Below are 21479 nucleotides of genomic sequence, written 5' to 3'. Positions count from 1 at the left end.
CAATATTACTGAAGCACCTGAAAGTACCGCGAGCGCACAATATAGCGCTGGCCTACGCCTCCTCTTCGACACCATACACAGCGGCCCTTGCAGCGCTGGACCAGAGATATGGACGTATATGGGATTACGTGATAGAAGAGATAAGGCATATTGACCGCCTACCCCCAGCCACAGACAATCGAGCACTGGACGACCTGTCCATCAGAGTGCAGTCCCTGGTAGGGATGCTGGGAGCGCAGAGGGAAAAGGGTAGGCATGAACTATACGCCAACTCAAATGTAGAGAGGATCTTGGAGAAGCTACCGCCCGCCCGACAGGAGCGCTTTAGGCGGCAGAGAGACCACCGAGACCCTAATGGCCCCGAACCGAACCTCCTCGATCTAGCCGACTTCCTAGCGAGAGAAGTCAGCAGCTTACGGCTAGATACATTCGGACGGAGCACCCCTGGCTCCAGAGAAGGAACCAGGAGACTAAATGATGGAAGAAGACCGGTGACTGTCATGCACCAATCAGAGTCAGTACCGCAGCACTCCAACCACAACACCCCCTCGACGAAAGAGGACCAGTGGAAGATTGAGTGCCAGTACTGTGGGGGAGAACATCGGCTCCACCAGTGCGAGGATTTCAAGAAGCTGACCACGGATGATGTGAGCCAGTGGGTCAAGGACCACCGCCGCTGCTTCCGCTGCGCGCGCAGCCACCTAGCAGCTGAGTGCCACCTGAAGAAAAAGTGCAGCAGGTGCGGTGGCACCCACCTGGAGGTCCTGCACGACATCAACAAGCGTCACCCAGGACAACAGAGTGGGCCCGTCGCGGTCATGTACCACGCCGAGGCGGTGGCACCAGAACCAAAGTTCCACCAGACCGCTCCCTACTGTACCTACTGCGACGGCGGACACTGGCTGGCACAGTGCGCCGAATATAAGACACTGAACCCCGTCCAAGTGAACCAGTGGCGCCAGGCGGCCCAGGCGGGCGCCGTTTACCGCACAGCACGGTGCGGAGCCCACCAGAAGGTCCAAGACAACCAACTAGCAGGAGTGCTCCACATTGACCAGCACAGCGGGACCCCCCGTGTGCTCCTCAAAGTGGTCAGAGTGCTCCTGAGCCACGGGGACAAAGTCATGGACACTTACGCCGTCCTTGATGACGGGTCAGAGAAGACCCTTCTGCTCGCGTCCGCTGCGGCCCAGCTGGGACTGCGGGGGAGCGAGAACCAAATGACGATTCGGACAATAAGAAGAGATTTAAAGACGATAAAGGGCGAGAATGTCTCCTTCACTATCGCAGCAAGCGGGCAGCCAGAGCGACGGTACAAGATCACAAATGCTTTCACCAGCCAAGAAATAGGACTCTCGCAGTACACCTACCCTGTCACCAAGTTGATGGATAAATATGTGCACCTGCGCCAATTACCTATCCCGCTCATAGACGGCGTCACCCCGACCCTGTTGATAGGCTCCGACCATGCAGAACTCATAGTCCCGATTGACCGGGTCCATACAGGCCCCCGAGGCTGTCCTGCAGCAGTCGAGACCCGCCTAGGATGGACATTACAAGGGCCCCTCGCTAAATCTCTCAACCGAACCGCAGCCACTAGCTGCTTCCACTCCAGAGCAACAGAAGAAGACACCGGCCTCTCCCCCATACAGCAGAGGCTATTGACATTAAGCGAGAGGCCCGTGAGAGAACCGTGGGTACCAGAGGGAGTTCGGAACTCCACCCCCCTCAGCTGCGCTTCAGACGTAGCTGACCTCGAACCCAGCACCCCAAGCGACTCCTTGACGGGGCGGCCGGGACCGGCCCCTCCTCACACGGGGTACAGAGCGAACAAGAGAAACAGACGGAGGAGGAGAAAGCACAGCCAAGCCAAGATCAAAGCAGTCTCAGGCCCGCTTCCTCCTAAGCCCCCCTTCATCCCGTCCAGCCGTCATGACCATAGACCAGTCACTACCCCGAGCTGCGTGGCCGGCCGGCTGCGTAAGCAAAGTGACCACTGGTGCCGACGGAAAGGTCAGAGTGGCAGAAGTGCTCGGCCAAGGGCGGATCTACAACCGACCCGTGGCGAGGCTGATAGAGTCGCCAAGGCTTCCCGACTCGCCTAATGACGACCATGACCCCTGACTTTGTGAACTGACCGACCCCTCACAGACATTGAGTGGTGGACAGTGCGGTTAATCTGTCCCTGCTTAGCTAATTAGGTGGGACTAATTAGGGGGCGGCTGTTACAAAGGGTCAGATTAAACCGAATATATATATTTATTGCCTGAGATCCCATGTATACTATTTGTATATCGTTTGATATCCCCTGTATATTCTTTGTACAATATATACGGAATATCCCTTTACCTGGTAGCAGGACAGACCATAATATACCCTGGCGCCAGGTACCGAGTAAAGCCTTATCCACTCGAGCTGACTTGAAAGCTGCCGCCGGGACTCGCCCAAACATGCCCGCTTTTCGCCCACGGCTATGAGGCCGAGAGGCGACAGAAATGAGATAGGCACTATTTGTCCCCCGTGGATATAAATATGGCGCAAGAATACAGAACCCCCCTTGCAGTTCCTCTTCAGTTCGCCTTCAGTTCAGTCTGGTTCAGTTACCAATTAAAGCCTTACCCACTACGCAACGTGCGGTATAGCAGGGCTCGCATTGCCTCAATATAGTCTCGTGGTATCCTAAATACGTCTGTTTGTCGTATCGTTCTCTATATATTAGTAAACCTTCATTACGAGTTAAAGACCACGTGGAGTGAGTAATTGTGCGTCGACATAGAGCACTTATTGCCCGAGCTAATAGTATAGTAACTTCAGGACCAACCGTGCATTACCGCACCGGAGGATCTACACCGGAGCAGCAGCAGCACCACAGAGGACTTACACCCCACCGGCAGTGCCACTCTCCGGGCAAGGATTATTCTTCTTCATTGCTTTGACCAAGCTGCTGGAACAGAGAACCGCCTACCCCACTGTTACTGTGGGATCTATACCTGCCCGTGAGACCATCACTCAGGCCTGTCTCTGTCGTAACAGAGGCTCGACGGCTCTCATCTGCGCGGAGCGCACCCTGAGATTACCACTGCCTATCCCCGCTGCTCCAGAGGTGACATCGCCCCCTTGAACCCTGGACTTGCATAGAGCTTTGGCCCCCTCTGCTGGCTTACAACCGGTAGTACCCCCCTTTCCCAGAATAACCAGATCTAATTACCTTAATATTCACTATTGATTTGACTGCACATTCTTTGCCTTATAAGCGCAATCTAAGTACTGTAAACAATCCCTTTTATGTAATAAATATTGTAAACTAGTATTCTGTGTGGAAAACCCTGTTATTGTGAAGTGACGTCATCTAGAATACCTTTGTACGGTATTGGCCAGTAATGTACAAGTCGGTAGTGATTAATGATATCAGTACTTGATTAATACAGTCAGGGAATTGTACCCCTCAGTTACAATTGGTCCTTCGATAGCCGAGATAATAATTAGCGTAATATTAATATAATATTAATATGGAATTGGCCGATGACGAACACTCCACAAACGGTTCTCCTAAGCTAGATCGCCCGCAGCGCAGACGACAGCCACCTCCCTACCTAGAGGCATACTCTGTCAGTCCAATACCTAGCTTTAAAGGGAAGTTAAACGCGGAAAAAGTAGAAAGTAAAATTATGTCTGACCTTAACAACCAGGTTACCCCGACCACAGAGGCCCTAGTGGGTGCTAATGTAACTGACCAAGCTCACGGTGGGGACCAGGAGGGAACTGACACGACTTTACCCCCAGACACTACCCAAGAAGTAGTCCCCGACCAGCCCCGGGAGGAAGACAACCCTAAAGAGACGCGCACCCAGGAGACGGATCTCCGCGGTACGCAACAGGAGAACGGATCTCCAACCAGTACTGCCGGGAGCCGATCGCCCCGAACGGCGTCTTCCCCCAGCGAGGCGGACAAGATGCTGGCGCAAGCACTCATCGCCACCCTGGCAGCCTCCACCGAACGCGATCGACTTCAAGCGCAACAGACGTGCGAGCGCGAACATTATGCAGGCGAGCGAGAGCGCTTCCAGGCGCAACAAAGGAGCGAGGACGACCGAATAAGGCTGGAGACCAGACGCCTCCAGACAGAAGAGAACATCGAGCGAAGCCACGCCGACGTCGCAAATGCACAGCTCCACGCCGCCCATGCCAGCGCCAATGCCCAGCGCGACGTCGCCAACGCACAGCGCGACGCTGCCCAGACCAGCGCCAATGCGCAGCGCGACGCCGCCAATGCCCAGCGCGAAGCAGCGAGCGACGCAGCCCATGCCCGGCGCGAGGCAGAGCGCGACCGGATGCAGGCGGAGCTGATGGACAAACTGGTTGCCATGGCGACACCCCCTCACTCCGCACGGAGCTCCCAGAGGTCGTCAAGACATGGGTCTAGGACACATTCCCCTACCCGACGAAGCGACCCGGGACCCCGCCTACAGGAGGATCCTGTCCACGTCTCCGAACCCCGCCTACAGGAGGAGCCCGTCCACGTCTCCGAACCCCCTCCCCAGCCAGTCCATAGGAGACCCAGCAACCGGGTAACGGAACCGGACCACGCCGAGAGACTGAGCAGACGACTCCAGGTCCTAGCAGAGGAAGAGGAGGAGGAAGAGGAGGGGTGTCAAGCCGACCAGCAGCAACGTGCTCTGGCCCAGGAGGCCCAGTACAGCCCCGACCCGCAGCCACGTACTCAGGACCAGGAGGTCCAGTACAGCCCAGAAGTCAGCCCCGAGGCCCTGCGCTACAAACCCCCGACTCAACTCACGGGTGAGTTTGACGCACCGCCAGCCCCGAGGAACAGCACCTGGGTACCCGACCTTCGGTACCCACCAAGTACCAGCCCAAGACGACACGCCAGAGGAGACTCGCCTAGGAGGCCTCTCCCCCAACGCTCACCGATGTATCAGTCACCCACAGCGTCATACATTGCCACGCCGTCAATCCCAGACTTCGTCTATGAGAATCGAGCACAGTACACGGAGCTCCGGATGTGCCTAGAGACAATGATGGTGGATGTCGCTGATGAACGCCACAAGTATGCAATATTACTGAAGCACCTGAAAGTACCGCGAGCGCACAATATAGCGCTGGCCTACGCCTCCTCTTCGACACCATACACAGCGGCCCTTGCAGCGCTGGACCAGAGATATGGACGTATATGGGATTACGTGATAGAAGAGATAAGGCATATTGACCGCCTACCCCCAGCCACAGACAATCGAGCACTGGACGACCTGTCCATCAGAGTGCAGTCCCTGGTAGGGATGCTGGGAGCGCAGAGGGAAAAGGGTAGGCATGAACTATACGCCAACTCAAATGTAGAGAGGATCTTGGAGAAGCTACCGCCCGCCCGACAGGAGCGCTTTAGGCGGCAGAGAGACCACCGAGACCCTAATGGCCCCGAACCGAACCTCCTCGATCTAGCCGACTTCCTAGCGAGAGAAGTCAGCAGCTTACGGCTAGATACATTCGGACGGAGCACCCCTGGCTCCAGAGAAGGAACCAGGAGACTAAATGATGGAAGAAGACCGGTGACTGTCATGCACCAATCAGAGTCAGTACCGCAGCACTCCAACCACAACACCCCCTCGACGAAAGAGGACCAGTGGAAGATTGAGTGCCAGTACTGTGGGGGAGAACATCGGCTCCACCAGTGCGAGGATTTCAAGAAGCTGACCACGGATGATGTGAGCCAGTGGGTCAAGGACCACCGCCGCTGCTTCCGCTGCGCGCGCAGCCACCTAGCAGCTGAGTGCCACCTGAAGAAAAAGTGCAGCAGGTGCGGTGGCACCCACCTGGAGGTCCTGCACGACATCAACAAGCGTCACCCAGGACAACAGAGTGGGCCCGTCACGGTCATGTACCACGCCGAGGCGGTGGCACCAGAACCAAAGTTCCACCAGACCGCTCCCTACTGTACCTACTGCGACGGCGGACACTGGCTGGCACAGTGCGCCGAATATAAGACACTGAACCCCGTCCAAGTGAACCAGTGGCGCCAGGCGGCCCAGGCGGGCGCCGTTTACCGCACAGCACGGTGCGGAGCCCACCAGAAGGTCCAAGACAACCAACTAGCAGGAGTGCTCCACATTGACCAGCACAGCGGGACCCCCCGTGTGCTCCTCAAAGTGGTCAGAGTGCTCCTGAGCCACGGGGACAAAGTCATGGACACTTACGCCGTCCTTGATGACGGGTCAGAGAAGACCCTTCTGCTCGCGTCCGCTGCGGCCCAGCTGGGACTGCGGGGGAGCGAGAACCAAATGACGATTCGGACAATAAGAAGAGATTTAAAGACGATAAAGGGCGAGAATGTCTCCTTCACTATCGCAGCAAGCGGGCAGCCAGAGCGACGGTACAAGATCACAAATGCTTTCACCAGCCAAGAAATAGGACTCTCGCAGTACACCTACCCTGTCACCAAGTTGATGGATAAATATGTGCACCTGCGCCAATTACCTATCCCGCTCATAGACGGCGTCACCCCGACCCTGTTGATAGGCTCCGACCATGCAGAACTCATAGTCCCGATTGACCGGGTCCATACAGGCCCCCGAGGCTGTCCTGCAGCAGTCGAGACCCGCCTAGGATGGACATTACAAGGGCCCCTCGCTAAATCTCTCAACCGAACCGCAGCCACTAGCTGCTTCCACTCCAGAGCAACAGAAGAAGACACCGGCCTCTCCCCCATACAGCAGAGGCTATTGACATTAAGCGAGAGGCCCGTGAGAGAACCGTGGGTACCAGAGGGAGTTCGGAACTCCACCCCCCTCAGCTGCGCTTCAGACGTAGCTGACCTCGAACCCAGCACCCCAAGCGACTCCTTGACGGGGCGGCCGGGACCGGCCCCTCCTCACACGGGGTACAGAGCGAACAAGAGAAACAGACGGAGGAGGAGAAAGCACAGCCAAGCCAAGATCAAAGCAGTCTCAGGCCCGCTTCCTCCTAAGCCCCCCTTCATCCCGTCCAGCCGTCATGACCATAGACCAGTCACTACCCCGAGCTGCGTGGCCGGCCGGCTGCGTAAGCAAAGTGACCACTGGTGCCGACGGAAAGGTCAGAGTGGCAGAAGTGCTCGGCCAAGGGCGGATCTACAACCGACCCGTGGCGAGGCTGATAGAGTCGCCAAGGCTTCCCGACTCGCCTAATGACGACCATGACCCCTGACTTTGTGAACTGACCGACCCCTCACAGACATTGAGTGGTGGACAGTGCGGTTAATCTGTCCCTGCTTAGCTAATTAGGTGGGACTAATTAGGGGGCGGCTGTTACAAAGGGTCAGATTAAACCGAATATATATATTTATTGCCTGAGATCCCATGTATACTATTTGTATATCGTTTGATATCCCCTGTATATTCTTTGTACAATATATACGGAATATCCCTTTACCTGGTAGCAGGACAGACCATAATATACCCTGGCGCCAGGTACCGAGTAAAGCCTTATCCACTCGAGCTGACTTGAAAGCTGCCGCCGGGACTCGCCCAAACATGCCCGCTTTTCGCCCACGGCTATGAGACCGAGAGGCGACAGAAATGAGATAGGCACTATTTGTCCCCCGTGGATATAAATATGGCGCAAGAATACAGAACCCCCCTTGCAGTTCCTCTTCAGTTCGCCTTCAGTTCAGTCTGGTTCAGTTACCAATTAAAGCCTTACCCACTACGCAACGTGCGGTATAGCAGGGCTCGCATTGCCTCAATATAGTCTCGTGGTATCCTAAATACGTCTGTTTGTCGTATCGTTCTCTATATATTAGTAAACCTTCATTACGAGTCAAAGACCACGTGGAGTGAGTAATTGTGCGTCGACATAGAGCACTTATTGCCCGAGCTAATAGTATAGTAACTTCAGGACCAACCGTGCATTACCGCACCGGAGGATCTACACCGGAGCAGCAGCAGCACCACAGAGGACTTACACCCCACCGGCAGTGCCACTCTCCGGGCAAGGATTATTCTTCTTCATTGCTTTGACCAAGCTGCTGGAACAGAGAACCGCCTACCCCACTGTTACTGTGGGATCTATACCTGCCCGTGAGACCATCACTCAGGCCTGTCTCTGTCGTAACAGAGGCTCGACGGCTCTCATCTGCGCGGAGCGCACCCTGAGATTACCACTGCCTATCCCCGCTGCTCCAGAGGTGACATCGCCCCCTTGAACCCTGGACTTGCATAGAGCTTTGGCCCCCTCTGCTGGCTTACAACCGGTAGTACCCCCCTTTCCCAGAATAACCAGATCTAATTACCTTAATATTCACTATTGATTTGACTGCACATTCTTTGCCTTATAAGCGCAATCTAAGTACTGTAAACAATCCCTTTTATGTAATAAATATTGTAAACTAGTATTCTGTGTGGAAAACCCTGTTATTGTGAAGTGACGTCATCTAGAATACCTTTGTACGGTATTGGCCAGTAATGTACAAGTCGGTAGTGATTAATGATATCAGTACTTGATTAATACAGTCAGGGAATTGTACCCCTCAGTTACAATTGGTCCTTCGATAGCCGAGATAATAATTAGCGTAATATTAATATAATATTAATATGGAATTGGCCGATGACGAACACTCCACAAACGGTTCTCCTAAGCTAGATCGCCCGCAGCGCAGACGACAGCCACCTCCCTACCTAGAGGCATACTCTGTCAGTCCAATACCTAGCTTTAAAGGGAAGTTAAACGCGGAAAAAGTAGAAAGTAAAATTATGTCTGACCTTAACAACCAGGTTACCCCGACCACAGAGGCCCTAGTGGGTGCTAATGTAACTGACCAAGCTCACGGTGGGGACCAGGAGGGAACTGACACGACTTTACCCCCAGACACTACCCAAGAAGTAGTCCCCGACCAGCCCCGGGAGGAAGACAACCCTAAAGAGACGCGCACCCAGGAGACGGATCTCCGCGGTACGCAACAGGAGAACGGATCTCCAACCAGTACTGCCGGGAGCCGATCGCCCCGAACGGCGTCTTCCCCCAGCGAGGCGGACAAGATGCTGGCGCAAGCACTCATCGCCACCCTGGCAGCCTCCACCGAACGCGATCGACTTCAAGCGCAACAGACGTGCGAGCGCGAACATTATGCAGGCGAGCGAGAGCGCTTCCAGGCGCAACAAAGGAGCGAGGACGACCGAATAAGGCTGGAGACCAGACGCCTCCAGACAGAAGAGAACATCGAGCGAAGCCGCGCCGACGTCGCAAATGCACAGCTCCACGCCGCCCATGCCAGCGCCAATGCCCAGCGCGACGTCGCCAACGCACAGCGCGACGCTGCCCAGACCAGCGCCAATGCGCAGCGCGACGCCGCCAATGCCCAGCGCGAAGCAGCGCGCGACGCAGCCCATGCCCGGCGCGAGGCAGAGCGCGACCGGATGCAGGCGGAGCTGATGGACAAACTGGTTGCCATGGCGACACCCCCTCACTCCGCACGGAGCTCCCAGAGGTCGTCAAGACATGGGTCTAGGACACATTCCCCTACCCGACGAAGCGACCCGGGACCCCGCCTACAGGAGGATCCTGTCCACGTCTCCGAACCCCGCCTACAGGAGGAGCCCGTCCACGTCTCCGAACCCCCTCCCCAGCCAGTCCATAGGAGACCCAGCAACCGGGTAACGGAACCGGACCACGCCGAGAGACTGAGCAGACGACTCCAGGTCCTAGCAGAGGAAGAGGAGGAGGAAGAGGAGGGGTGTCAAGCCGACCAGCAGCAACGTGCTCTGGCCCAGGAGGCCCAGTACAGCCCCGACCCGCAGCCACGTACTCAGGACCAGGAGGTCCAGTACAGCCCAGAAGTCAGCCCCGAGGCCCTGCGCTACAAACCCCCGACTCAACTCACGGGTGAGTTTGACGCACCGCCAGCCCCGAGGAACAGCACCTGGGTACCCGACCTTCGGTACCCACCAAGTACCAGCCCAAGACGACACGCCAGAGGAGACTCGCCTAGGAGGCCTCTCCCCCAACGCTCACCGATGTATCAGTCACCCACAGCGTCATACATTGCCACGCCGTCAATCTCAGACTTCGTCTATGAGAATCGAGCACAGTACACGGAGCTCCGGATGTGCCTAGAGACAATGATGGTGGATGTCGCTGATGAACGCCACAAGTATGCAATATTACTGAAGCACCTGAAAGTACCGCGAGCGCACAATATAGCGCTGGCCTACGCCTCCTCTTCGACACCATACACAGCGGCCCTTGCAGCGCTGGACCAGAGATATGGACGTATATGGGATTACGTGATAGAAGAGATAAGGCATATTGACCGCCTACCCCCAGCCACAGACAATCGAGCACTGGACGACCTGTCCATCAGAGTGCAGTCCCTGGTAGGGATGCTGGGAGCGCAGAGGGAAAAGGGTAGGCATGAACTATACGCCAACTCAAATGTAGAGAGGATCTTGGAGAAGCTACCGCCCGCCCGACAGGAGCGCTTTAGGCGGCAGAGAGACCACCGAGACCCTAATGGCCCCGAACCGAACCTCCTCGATCTAGCCGACTTCCTAGCGAGAGAAGTCAGCAGCTTACGGCTAGATACATTCGGACGGAGCACCCCTGGCTCCAGAGAAGGAACCAGGAGACTAAATGATGGAAGAAGACCGGTGACTGTCATGCACCAATCAGAGTCAGTACCGCAGCACTCCAACCACAACACCCCCTCGACGAAAGAGGACCAGTGGAAGATTGAGTGCCAGTACTGTGGGGGAGAACATCGGCTCCACCAGTGCGAGGATTTCAAGAAGCTGACCACGGATGATGTGAGCCAGTGGGTCAAGGACCACCGCCGCTGCTTCCGCTGCGCGCGCAGCCACCTAGCAGCTGAGTGCCACCTGAAGAAAAAGTGCAGCAGGTGCGGTGGCACCCACCTGGAGGTCCTGCACGACATCAACAAGCGTCACCCAGGACAACAGAGTGGGCCCGTCGCGGTCATGTACCACGCCGAGGCGGTGGCACCAGAACCAAAGTTCCACCAGACCGCTCCCTACTGTACCTACTGCGACGGCGGACACTGGCTGGCACAGTGCGCCGAATATAAGACACTGAACCCCGTCCAAGTGAACCAGTGGCGCCAGGCGGCCCAGGCGGGCGCCGTTTACCGCACAGCACGGTGCGGAGCCCACCAGAAGGTCCAAGACAACCAACTAGCAGGAGTGCTCCACATTGACCAGCACAGCGGGACCCCCCGTGTGCTCCTCAAAGTGGTCAGAGTGCTCCTGAGCCACGGGGACAAAGTCATGGACACTTACGCCGTCCTTGATGACGGGTCAGAGAAGACCCTTCTGCTCGCGTCCGCTGCGGCCCAGCTGGGACTGCGGGGGAGCGAGAACCAAATGACGATTCGGACAATAAGAAGAGATTTAAAGACGATAAAGGGCGAGAATGTCTCCTTCACTATCGCAGCAAGCGGGCAGCCAGAGCGACGGTACAAGATCACAAATGCTTTCACCAGCCAAGAAATAGGACTCTCGCAGTACACCTACCCTGTCACCAAGTTGATGGATAAATATGTGCACCTGCGCCAATTACCTATCCCGCTCATAGACGGCGTCACCCCGACCCTGTTGATAGGCTCCGACCATGCAGAACTCATAGTCCCGATTGACCGGGTCCATACAGGCCCCCGAGGCTGTCCTGCAGCAGTCGAGACCCGCCTAGGATGGACATTACAAGGGCCCCTCGCTAAATCTCTCAACCGAACCGCAGCCACTAGCTGCTTCCACTCCAGAGCAACAGAAGAAGACACCGGCCTCTCCCCCATACAGCAGAGGCTATTGACATTAAGCGAGAGGCCCGTGAGAGAACCGTGGGTACCAGAGGGAGTTCGGAACTCCACCCCCCTCAGCTGCGCTTCAGACGTAGCTGACCTCGAACCCAGCACCCCAAGCGACTCCTTGACGGGGCGGCCGGGACCGGCCCCTCCTCACACGGGGTACAGAGCGAACAAGAGAAACAGACGGAGGAGGAGAAAGCACAGCCAAGCCAAGATCAAAGCAGTCTCAGGCCCGCTTCCTCCTAAGCCCCCCTTCATCCCGTCCAGCCGTCATGACCATAGACCAGTCACTACCCCGAGCTGCGTGGCCGGCCGGCTGCGTAAGCAAAGTGACCACTGGTGCCGACGGAAAGGTCAGAGTGGCAGAAGTGCTCGGCCAAGGGCGGATCTACAACCGACCCGTGGCGAGGCTGATAGAGTCGCCAAGGCTTCCCGACTCGCCTAATGACGACCATGACCCCTGACTTTGTGAACTGACCGACCCCTCACAGACATTGAGTGGTGGACAGTGCGGTTAATCTGTCCCTGCTTAGCTAATTAGGTGGGACTAATTAGGGGGCGGCTGTTACAAAGGGTCAGATTAAACCGAATATATATATTTATTGCCTGAGATCCCATGTATACTATTTGTATATCGTTTGATATCCCCTGTATATTCTTTGTACAATATATACGGAATATCCCTTTACCTGGTAGCAGGACAGACCATAATATACCCTGGCGCCAGGTACCGAGTAAAGCCTTATCCACTCGAGCTGACTTGAAAGCTGCCGCCGGGACTCGCCCAAACATGCCCGCTTTTCGCCCACGGCTATGAGACCGAGAGGCGACAGAAATGAGATAGGCACTATTTGTCCCCCGTGGATATAAATATGGCGCAAGAATACAGAACCCCCCTTGCAGTTCCTCTTCAGTTCGCCTTCAGTTCAGTCTGGTTCAGTTACCAATTAAAGCCTTACCCACTACGCAACGTGCGGTATAGCAGGGCTCGCATTGCCTCAATATAGTCTCGTGGTATCCTAAATACGTCTGTTTGTCGTATCGTTCTCTATATATTAGTAAACCTTCATTACGAGTCAAAGACCACGTGGAGTGAGTAATTGTGCGTCGACATAGAGCACTTATTGCCCGAGCTAATAGTATAGTAACTTCAGGACCAACCGTGCATTACCGCACCGGAGGATCTACACCGGAGCAGCAGCAGCACCACAGAGGACTTACACCCCACCGGCAGTGCCACTCTCCGGGCAAGGATTATTCTTCTTCATTGCTTTGACCAAGCTGCTGGAACAGAGAACCGCCTACCCCACTGTTACTGTGGGATCTATACCTGCCCGTGAGACCATCACTCAGGCCTGTCTCTGTCGTAACAGAGGCTCGACGGCTCTCATCTGCGCGGAGCGCACCCTGAGATTACCACTGCCTATCCCCGCTGCTCCAGAGGTGACATCGCCCCCTTGAACCCTGGACTTGCATAGAGCTTTGGCCCCCTCTGCTGGCTTACAACCGGTAGTACCCCCCTTTCCCAGAATAACCAGATCTAATTACCTTAATATTCACTATTGATTTGACTGCACATTCTTTGCCTTATAAGCGCAATCTAAGTACTGTAAACAATCCCTTTTATGTAATAAATATTGTAAACTAGTATTCTGTGTGGAAAACCCTGTTATTGTGAAGTGACGTCATCTAGAATACCTTTGTACGGTATTGGCCAGTAATGTACAAGTCGGTAGTGATTAATGATATCAGTACTTGATTAATACAGTCAGGGAATTGTACCCCTCAGTTACAACTACTAACAGTCGACTATCTGCAAATTTTGGCCAATCAAAGTCGACTATACAAATCCTTAGTCGGGGACAGGCCTAATACATACATACATACATATATATATACATACATACATACATACATACATACATACATACATACATACATACATACATACATACATACATACATACATACATACATACATACATACATACATACATACATACATTACATACATTACATACATATATATATATTTCTTTAACTTTGTTTAATATTTTTTTTTACTAGACTTCACTCAGGTGTATTATTGATACTCTCATTGATACTATGTTTGTTTCTGACTCAAAGTGTGTGCGTGTGTCTGTTTGTGTGTGTGAGAGAGTGAGAGAGGGGGTGGGGGGGTGTGAGTCCTCAGCCCTTGTGTGGGTGAATGTAACAAGTTCCTAACGTTTTCTTTCCCCTATTATCCCATGCACACTTTATTCGTTGTTTTAAATTATGATTTTCTTTTAAGTTATTTTGTGCATCACTCTGTTTTGAATTTGATGGAAATTTGCAATGCATGAGGGTCATCCTTTTGTGTTACAGTAAATGGCTGCATAAAGCAAGCATTTGTTGACTCTCATGTTGATAAGAGTATTAAAACTTGAAAAATATCAGTTTAAGGTAGATTTAGAACAGATAAAAAATATGCGATTAATCACGATTACTGTAACTATGGACAATCATGTGATTAATTTTAATAGATTGACAGCCTTAATATATATCATACATACCTACATACATACATACCTACATACATACATACATACATACATACATACATACATACATACATACATACATACATACATACATACATACATACATACATACATACATACATACGATAGATAGATAGATAGATAGATAGATAGATAGATAGATAGATAGATAGATAGATAGATAGATAGATAGATAGATAGATAGATAGATAGATAGATAGATAGATAGATAGATAGATAGATAGATAGATAGATAGATAGATAGATAGATAGATAGATAGATAGATGTAGATAGGTAGGTAGGTAGACTGACTGTTGGTTGGTTGGTTGAATGGTTGGTTCTAATTAGGGCCACGCATACTGATAAATACATGTAACCTGTAAAGCTCTGAGTGGTATTAGAAAGGTGCTGTAGAGATGCAGTTTCTTCATTGCATGATGTATAAACCCCCACATCCTCTACCCACTGAGCTGCACAGATCCACATTCCCATCCCCCTGGTCTGTGTTTTAACAACAGGAGTCCCCAGAGAGACGGAGCAGGAAAAGGAGGCGGCAGACTTTGACATATTCGACGACCCCGAGACGCCGTACTCCACCTTCAACTTCCAGTACTCCAACCAGGCCTACACCCAGCTACACGACCTGATGGAGTTCAACACCCTCAATAACATAGAGGTCGGTCTCCCCCTTACTCTTACAACCCCGTTTCCTCTCATGTTGGATCAGCGCACAACATAGAGACCATGCACAAAATGTCTGTGTCATTTTCTTCCTTCTGTCGTGACTTCCTGTAACCGTTGGTAACCACTTTTTGAAAGAAAATGCCTCATTTATGTGCGGTGGTGGAGTAGGTAAAACACTGGAAAGGCACGACATTGCTGTTCCACTGTGGCTTGTTTACAAAATGCCGTAATAACCTTCTGTAGTGTGGTAGTGAAAGCATTAACCGAAAAAGATTGATCTTCAAGATGTTGTAATGTCGAACTTATAAAGAAATTACTGAAAATGTGACCAGGCACAGACTTTAGGTCTTGTTGAGCAATATTCAAAAATAACTTTACATGATATGAAAGTACAGGTTCATACCTTCAAAATAAGCCATCACTTGTACAAATCAGGCTGATACTTCTATGTCTTATTAACCACGATATACCACAATATCTTGTTTTGAGCCACAGAGCTTCAACGGCTTGGAGCTGTTTCTCTAACCTCTTAACAAACGGGCAGAAAAGTGCCAATTTTTTTACTTTAACTTGAGAACTGCATACTTTTTTTGCAAACCAAAACAACATACTTTATACTTATAGCACATGCACAAGCCTGGTCTCTTTTGAAAGATGACATTCTGAAGTTTCCGATTCCAGAAAAAAGATTCACTTTTAGTGCTAAAGTAATAGAGTTACATAGGTCTGAACTTGAGTTATAAAAAAACTTGTTACTCAAGTTTTTCTGTAGTAGTTAGTAGTCCAGAGGTAGTATTTCCCCAGAAGGTGGTATGGCTCCAGACGGAGCCATAGCCTGAAGCCTTATGTAGTACATATCCAAATTTCATAAAGATCCATTCAGAAATTTGTGATTAGGAGTGATTTTGGTAAACTGTGTACAAAGAAAAACTCATAGACTTCAATTCATTCGGCTGTTTTGCTCTTCCTGTTTTCGTGTTTCTTCGTGTTTTTTATTTTTTTTTTATTTAGATCCCCATGTGGGGTATCATTGGAAAGCCACACTCATTGGTTACAACGATCCACAATCATTTTCGAGATCGGATCTAGATTGACGGAACTACTGCAGCCTGAGTCGGGAGTGGTATTTTGCGCAATACCGTGTACTTTGCACAAGCCTCAAATACCGGCATGTAACTCGAGAACCGCTGAACGGATTTTGTCTGATTTTGTCGTTATCGACAGGCAACAAATAAGCCTTCAATTCGATATATATATTGTATTAAAAAATATGCACTCTCGAGCCACTAGGGAGCCAAAATGCCACTTGCAAAAAATCCAAAACTTCCCATATGAGGGACATTGCAGCTTAACTACTTTACCCACGGGCCTTTGCAACACACCTAACCCACCCCCCACCTAACACCTTCTCCAGGTGAGCTGTGGAGAGCATACATGGCTTTGTTATTATGATGTAATAATGTGACAGTTTACAGTCTTACAGTTTTAACTTTCAGTTAAATCCCCAAACAGGGTTTCCATTAAAGGAAGGAGAGGAACAGAGGCTTTTGTATCACAAAAAAAACTATTTATTTAATCCACACTGTAAAAACATACAACAAAGAGCTGACAATGACAGAAAAGGTGATTATTCTGGAAAGAAACACTAGACTGAACCTATAAGATTCAACTATAAAAACTCTCTCACACACAGAGAGAGAGGGAGAGGGGAGAGAGAATAAAAAAAAATTGGACCAATATCTCCCTGCAATTTAGCCTCCCCCTCCACACACACACACACACAGACACACACACAGACACACACACACACACACACACACACACACACACACACAAATGCCCCTCCATCAAACCTCTCTATATTCCGCTATGCGCCTCTCTCTATACTCCGTTATGTGCCTCTCTCTATACTCCATTATGTGCCTCTCTCTATACTCGCAGGCAGCGCAGAAGATAATCTTCCGGAGATAATCTTCCTATTCAGATAATCTTCCGGAGATAATATTCTGATTCAGATAATCTTCTGATTCAGATACAATTGAACACAAACGGTTCCAAAGATATGAATGTTTCTCTGCATATTTTCACACCGCCAACAAAGTTCTGGGTCCATGTCCGTTGTCTCGGAATGGATTTGGTAGCTGTCATTTCTGCGTGTCTCCATCTCTGACACTTGAGACCAAAAGTACTGTACTTCCCACTCCCCTCCAACAGAACTGTAGTTCTTTACACAGCATGGGAAATAATTCAGCCACACTATCTAACAACAATGAACATATTTACAAGACGTATTTTTTTTTTTTACCCACTTTTTCTCCTTATTTTTCTCCCATCCCAATTTCGTATTGCCAATTCTCCCCTTCAATTCTCCCCTCCCCTGTCTTGAACGTTGCTAGACTATTCCTCCCACTGGTCGGCTGTAGTGAGGATAGAAGCCTTGCATCACGTGTCCCCTCCGGTACACAAGGAGGCAGCCTGTCGCATCTTTTCACCAAAAAGCGCGGACTCTCAGTGGCGAGGAGTAATGCGTGGGAGGCTCATGCTGCCTCCGATACTTCCTGTCTCTGCTGTACAGGCGTCACCCAACCGACCTGTAGGAGTCGCTGTCCACAACGTCCAATCCCCACCCATCGACTTTCCACCCGCTACCTCTGCCAATTGAGATAGTATGACGACTGGCCCAAGCCGCAGGCAACGCTGACTCGGGGAGTCGAGACCGGAGTCTCTTGCATTGGTGACAAGCGCAATCTCCGCTACGCCACCCAGCCGCCCGAATTTACAAGTCGTATTAAGTTTTGCAAATAAGGAGACAGATAGAGAACACATCAAAGCACTCAAAATTGCCAATATCTCCATTTCGCCTATTTCTGAATTGCGCAACATTTTGGGATTTTCTGAAGAATCGTGAGCTCCTTAACAACCTGACCTAGACCGTGCCAGGTCACAATGAATTGCAGTTTCCATTTCCAATTTGAATTGGTTGAATTTATATTAAATTGAGTAAAAAATCAAATCAAATCAAATCAAATTTATTTATAAGGCCCGACAACACACGTCAAAGTCAAGGAGAAACATCACATCAAGTCAAGAACAAAACAAGAACACCACAAGGTCCAAAATAAATAAAAAATAAATGCAAAATAAATAAAAGCAACACTCCCAGACATACCCCACACGAAGGTAAGGAAAAGGAAAAACTCTATAGACATAATATAGACATCCTAACTATCATCCATCCAATCATCCATTCATTCATCCATCCATCCATTCATTCATTCATTCATTCATTCATTCATTTATCCATTTGACATTTCTATGCTGCACTTAGCTGTGTCTCTTCCTAAAGTGAAACTTCAAGCTTCACTTTAAAGTAAAACTTCCTCACTTTACAAGACCAGTGTATAAGTGGATTGTACAAGTGTAAGCGGACAACAGATACGTGCACAACATAGGTCAGACTAATTGGCAGTATTCATGAATCATGACACATTTATTTGCTGATGGATGCGCTGGCCATGATGCTATGTGCATAATTTGGGTGAAAGGTCAGTTTACTTAAGACAATCTTGAAGTAGGTTTGTACCAAATTACCAAATAGTTCTATATATGATTTGTACACATCAGAGGTCAGTGCTAACGTTCCTTTTATTGTATTCGTGATTAACTTGATTCATGTGCTGGCCTATGATGCGACATGTCTGATTTCAGTGAAAGGTCAGTGCTTTCAGACAGGTTGTTACAGTGTGTAGGTAGTAACCACTGGTGTCTCACTGTTCATCAGAGCTGTCAGCTCTACTTTGATGGAGCTGAGCTTAGTTAGGCAGCACTAATTCATGCAAAAGCCATTTCAGCAACTTAAATGTCCCTTCAGTCACCCAGCACTAACGTACAGTATGTAAAACCTTCCAGCAACATCAAAGTTTGCTCAATTATCCAGAATTAATTGGGTCTCCCCCCATTATGTGCGACTTCAAACACCTGTGTGTATGTGTGTATGCTGATTGCTTTTATCTATGCACCGACCCTGTTTCAATCTAGATTTCCAAAGTGGTTAATTGATTATTCCCTTTGACTAATCAAATGGAGGTTAACTGTGTGGGATCAATCCGTTCAGTCATTCTCCGTTGAAGAGGTCTGTTCCAAAGTGAGATATCTAACATTTTGAAAATAAGCCTCGCCCACTCAATTTTTTTTTTATTGTTGGCATTATTGTTGGAATAATCTCAGTTTTCAGACATTTACCGTTTTCTTGCAGCTTTTTTTCTTACAGTGTAGGTTCAATTCCAGGTCTATACAAAAACTGTACTTGATAATAAAGAGGTTCTGATTACACTTGTAATACTTGTTCCTTCAGGTAATCAAGGAGGCCATCAAAGACAGTGTGGTGTACAGGAAGGAGACTCCATCGCGCTGCAACGTGTCCCTCTCTCTCAACGAGATCCAGAACAAGAAGTTCCTGAAGAGGGAGACCCAGGTCAAAACTACGGACGTGCTCGCCGGAAAGATCCGACACACTTTGCCAAACTTGAAATTGAATTAACTGTCCCGTCGCTGGAAAGAGACACGCCTCGTTGACTGTATAATGTTCACACTGCATTTAGTTCTCATAGCATAATCAGAATCGGGTCAGCATCGAGACTGAGTGCACTCTTGTGATTTTCATTAATGATCTTATGTAACTGTGTGTGTGGGGAGAATGCCCCAAGAACGTCCCCTTCTGAGGCATTCTTGGGGCATTCTCCTTCTGGAAAATGTTGCCTATTTTTGAGTGTGTGCGTGCGTGCGTGCGTGTGTGTCTGTTTTTTATGTGAGTGTAATGTGAAACAAAGGGGGAGGGGGTATGGTGAACTGTGGAAAACTCTGATGGATTTGGTTAAAAGAACCTGATGCAGACTCATGTAAAGGACTCAAGGTTTACCAGAGGATTCCTAAGAAGAGTCTTACCTCTGCGTCAGGTGAACCTAACCTAAGCAGGACTCCTCAGCATGCAAAGTGGCAGCATGTTTCTATTAGTATATTTTATTCTACTGGGTGTGGGGCAGCGGTGGCCTCATGGTTAGAGAAGCCTGTGAACGGAAGGTTGCCGGTTTGATCCCCCAGACTGGCAGGAGAAATCTGGTCGGGGAAGTGAATGAATAGCCTCTCTCCCTTAATACCCATAGCTGGAGGAAGGCACTTATGCCTCAATTGCTCCAGTGGAGCTGTACAGTGGCCAACAGTGTCAGATTCTGGTTGTACTGGGCAGCTCCTAGTGGTCAACAGTGTCAGACTGTGGTTGTACTGGGCAGCTCCTAGTGATCAACAGTGTCAGACTGTGGATGTACTGGGCAGCTCCTAGTGGTCAACAGTGTCAGACTGTGGTTGTACTGGGCAGCTCCTAGTGGTCAACAGTGTCAGACTGTGGTTGTACTGGCTGGGCAACTCCTAGTGGTCAACAGTGTCAGACTGTGGTTGTACTGGGCAGCTCCTAGTGGTCAACAGTGTCAGACTGTGGTTGTACTGGGCAGCTCCTAGTGGTCAACAGCGTCAGACTGTGGTTGTACTGGGCAGCTCCTAGTCGTCAACAGTGTCAGACTGTGGTTGTAGTGGGCAGCTTCCAGGTGTGAAGCAGGGCGTTGCTGGAAAAGAGCATCTGAGCTCAGAGAACCTACCCTGGCTAAATATACCTCATCTAAACATGTAACCCTGATGGAAATCATGGGAAGAGGAGCTCCTAACCATTGGATCTGTTTGATGGCCAGTCCTCAGCACACCAAGTGCACCCCTCCAGATACCTCAAACATCTCAGAGATGTTTAACCACCTACAGACAAGAGAGCACGCCTTGAACTCCCCTGCTCCAGGGAGTGTCTTGCATTTACTGTAAAGCCACCATTTTGAAAAGCTAAACAAGACCTGGTGCCATGGAAATGGCTCCCCCACCCCTCTCTCTCTCTGTTACTGCTACCCTGTATTTCAATGCTATCTAAAAGGGTAGTAAAGGTGGGTTTATTTTCCTGACCGTGTTATTTCAGGCTTGCCCTCAGATGGGGCCTGGCTGCAGTTTTTTTGTCATGTCATTTCCTTCTTCCTACAAGTCTCTTGAGGAGGAATCCTAATACCAGACATAGCGGCTTGCTACCCTGCCCATCCCCCCGCCGCCCTCTCAGTTCCGATCTGATACTGAGGTGAGAGGGGGGGCCTAGTACGGGAGGGTGGGGTGAAGTGGAATGGAGTGGTGAGAACGAGGTGGGTGGGGGGCGGGGTGGTTGAGAGCGTGGCGTGATCATGGCACCCTCGTGTCTTTGCGGAGGCCCTCTGCTCAGCAGTGCTCAGTGGAATTTTACACACTACACCTACACCTGCAGCAACGGAGACCTGGAATCTGACACACTACACCAATACCGAAGGGGGCCCGGGGCCGCTCAGACAGCAGTGGAATTTTACACTGACAATAAACACTGCTGCACTGC

At 50.6% G+C, this 21479-nt stretch overlaps 1 protein-coding gene across 1 annotated transcript in view; it reads left to right on the top strand.

Moving 5' to 3' along the window:
- The window catches only part of pla2g4ab (phospholipase A2, group IVAb (cytosolic, calcium-dependent)), a 149783-nt gene extending 128609 nt beyond the window's left edge, over positions 1–21174 (top strand). Inside the window, 2 exon segments of the mRNA XM_084310478.1 lie at positions 14863–15020; positions 19383–21174. Coding sequence (XP_084166604.1) covers positions 14863–15020; positions 19383–19568 — 344 coding nt within the window. The 3' untranslated portion in view covers positions 19569–21174.
- Positions 21175–21479: the final 305 nt, after the last annotated feature.

Source organism: Notolepis coatsorum (genome assembly GCF_963971535.1).
Source record: "Notolepis coatsorum genome assembly, chromosome: 3".
Classification (NCBI taxonomy): domain Eukaryota; kingdom Metazoa; phylum Chordata; class Actinopteri; order Aulopiformes; family Paralepididae; genus Notolepis; species Notolepis coatsorum.
This window is presented reverse-complemented; position numbering and strand designations above follow the sequence as displayed.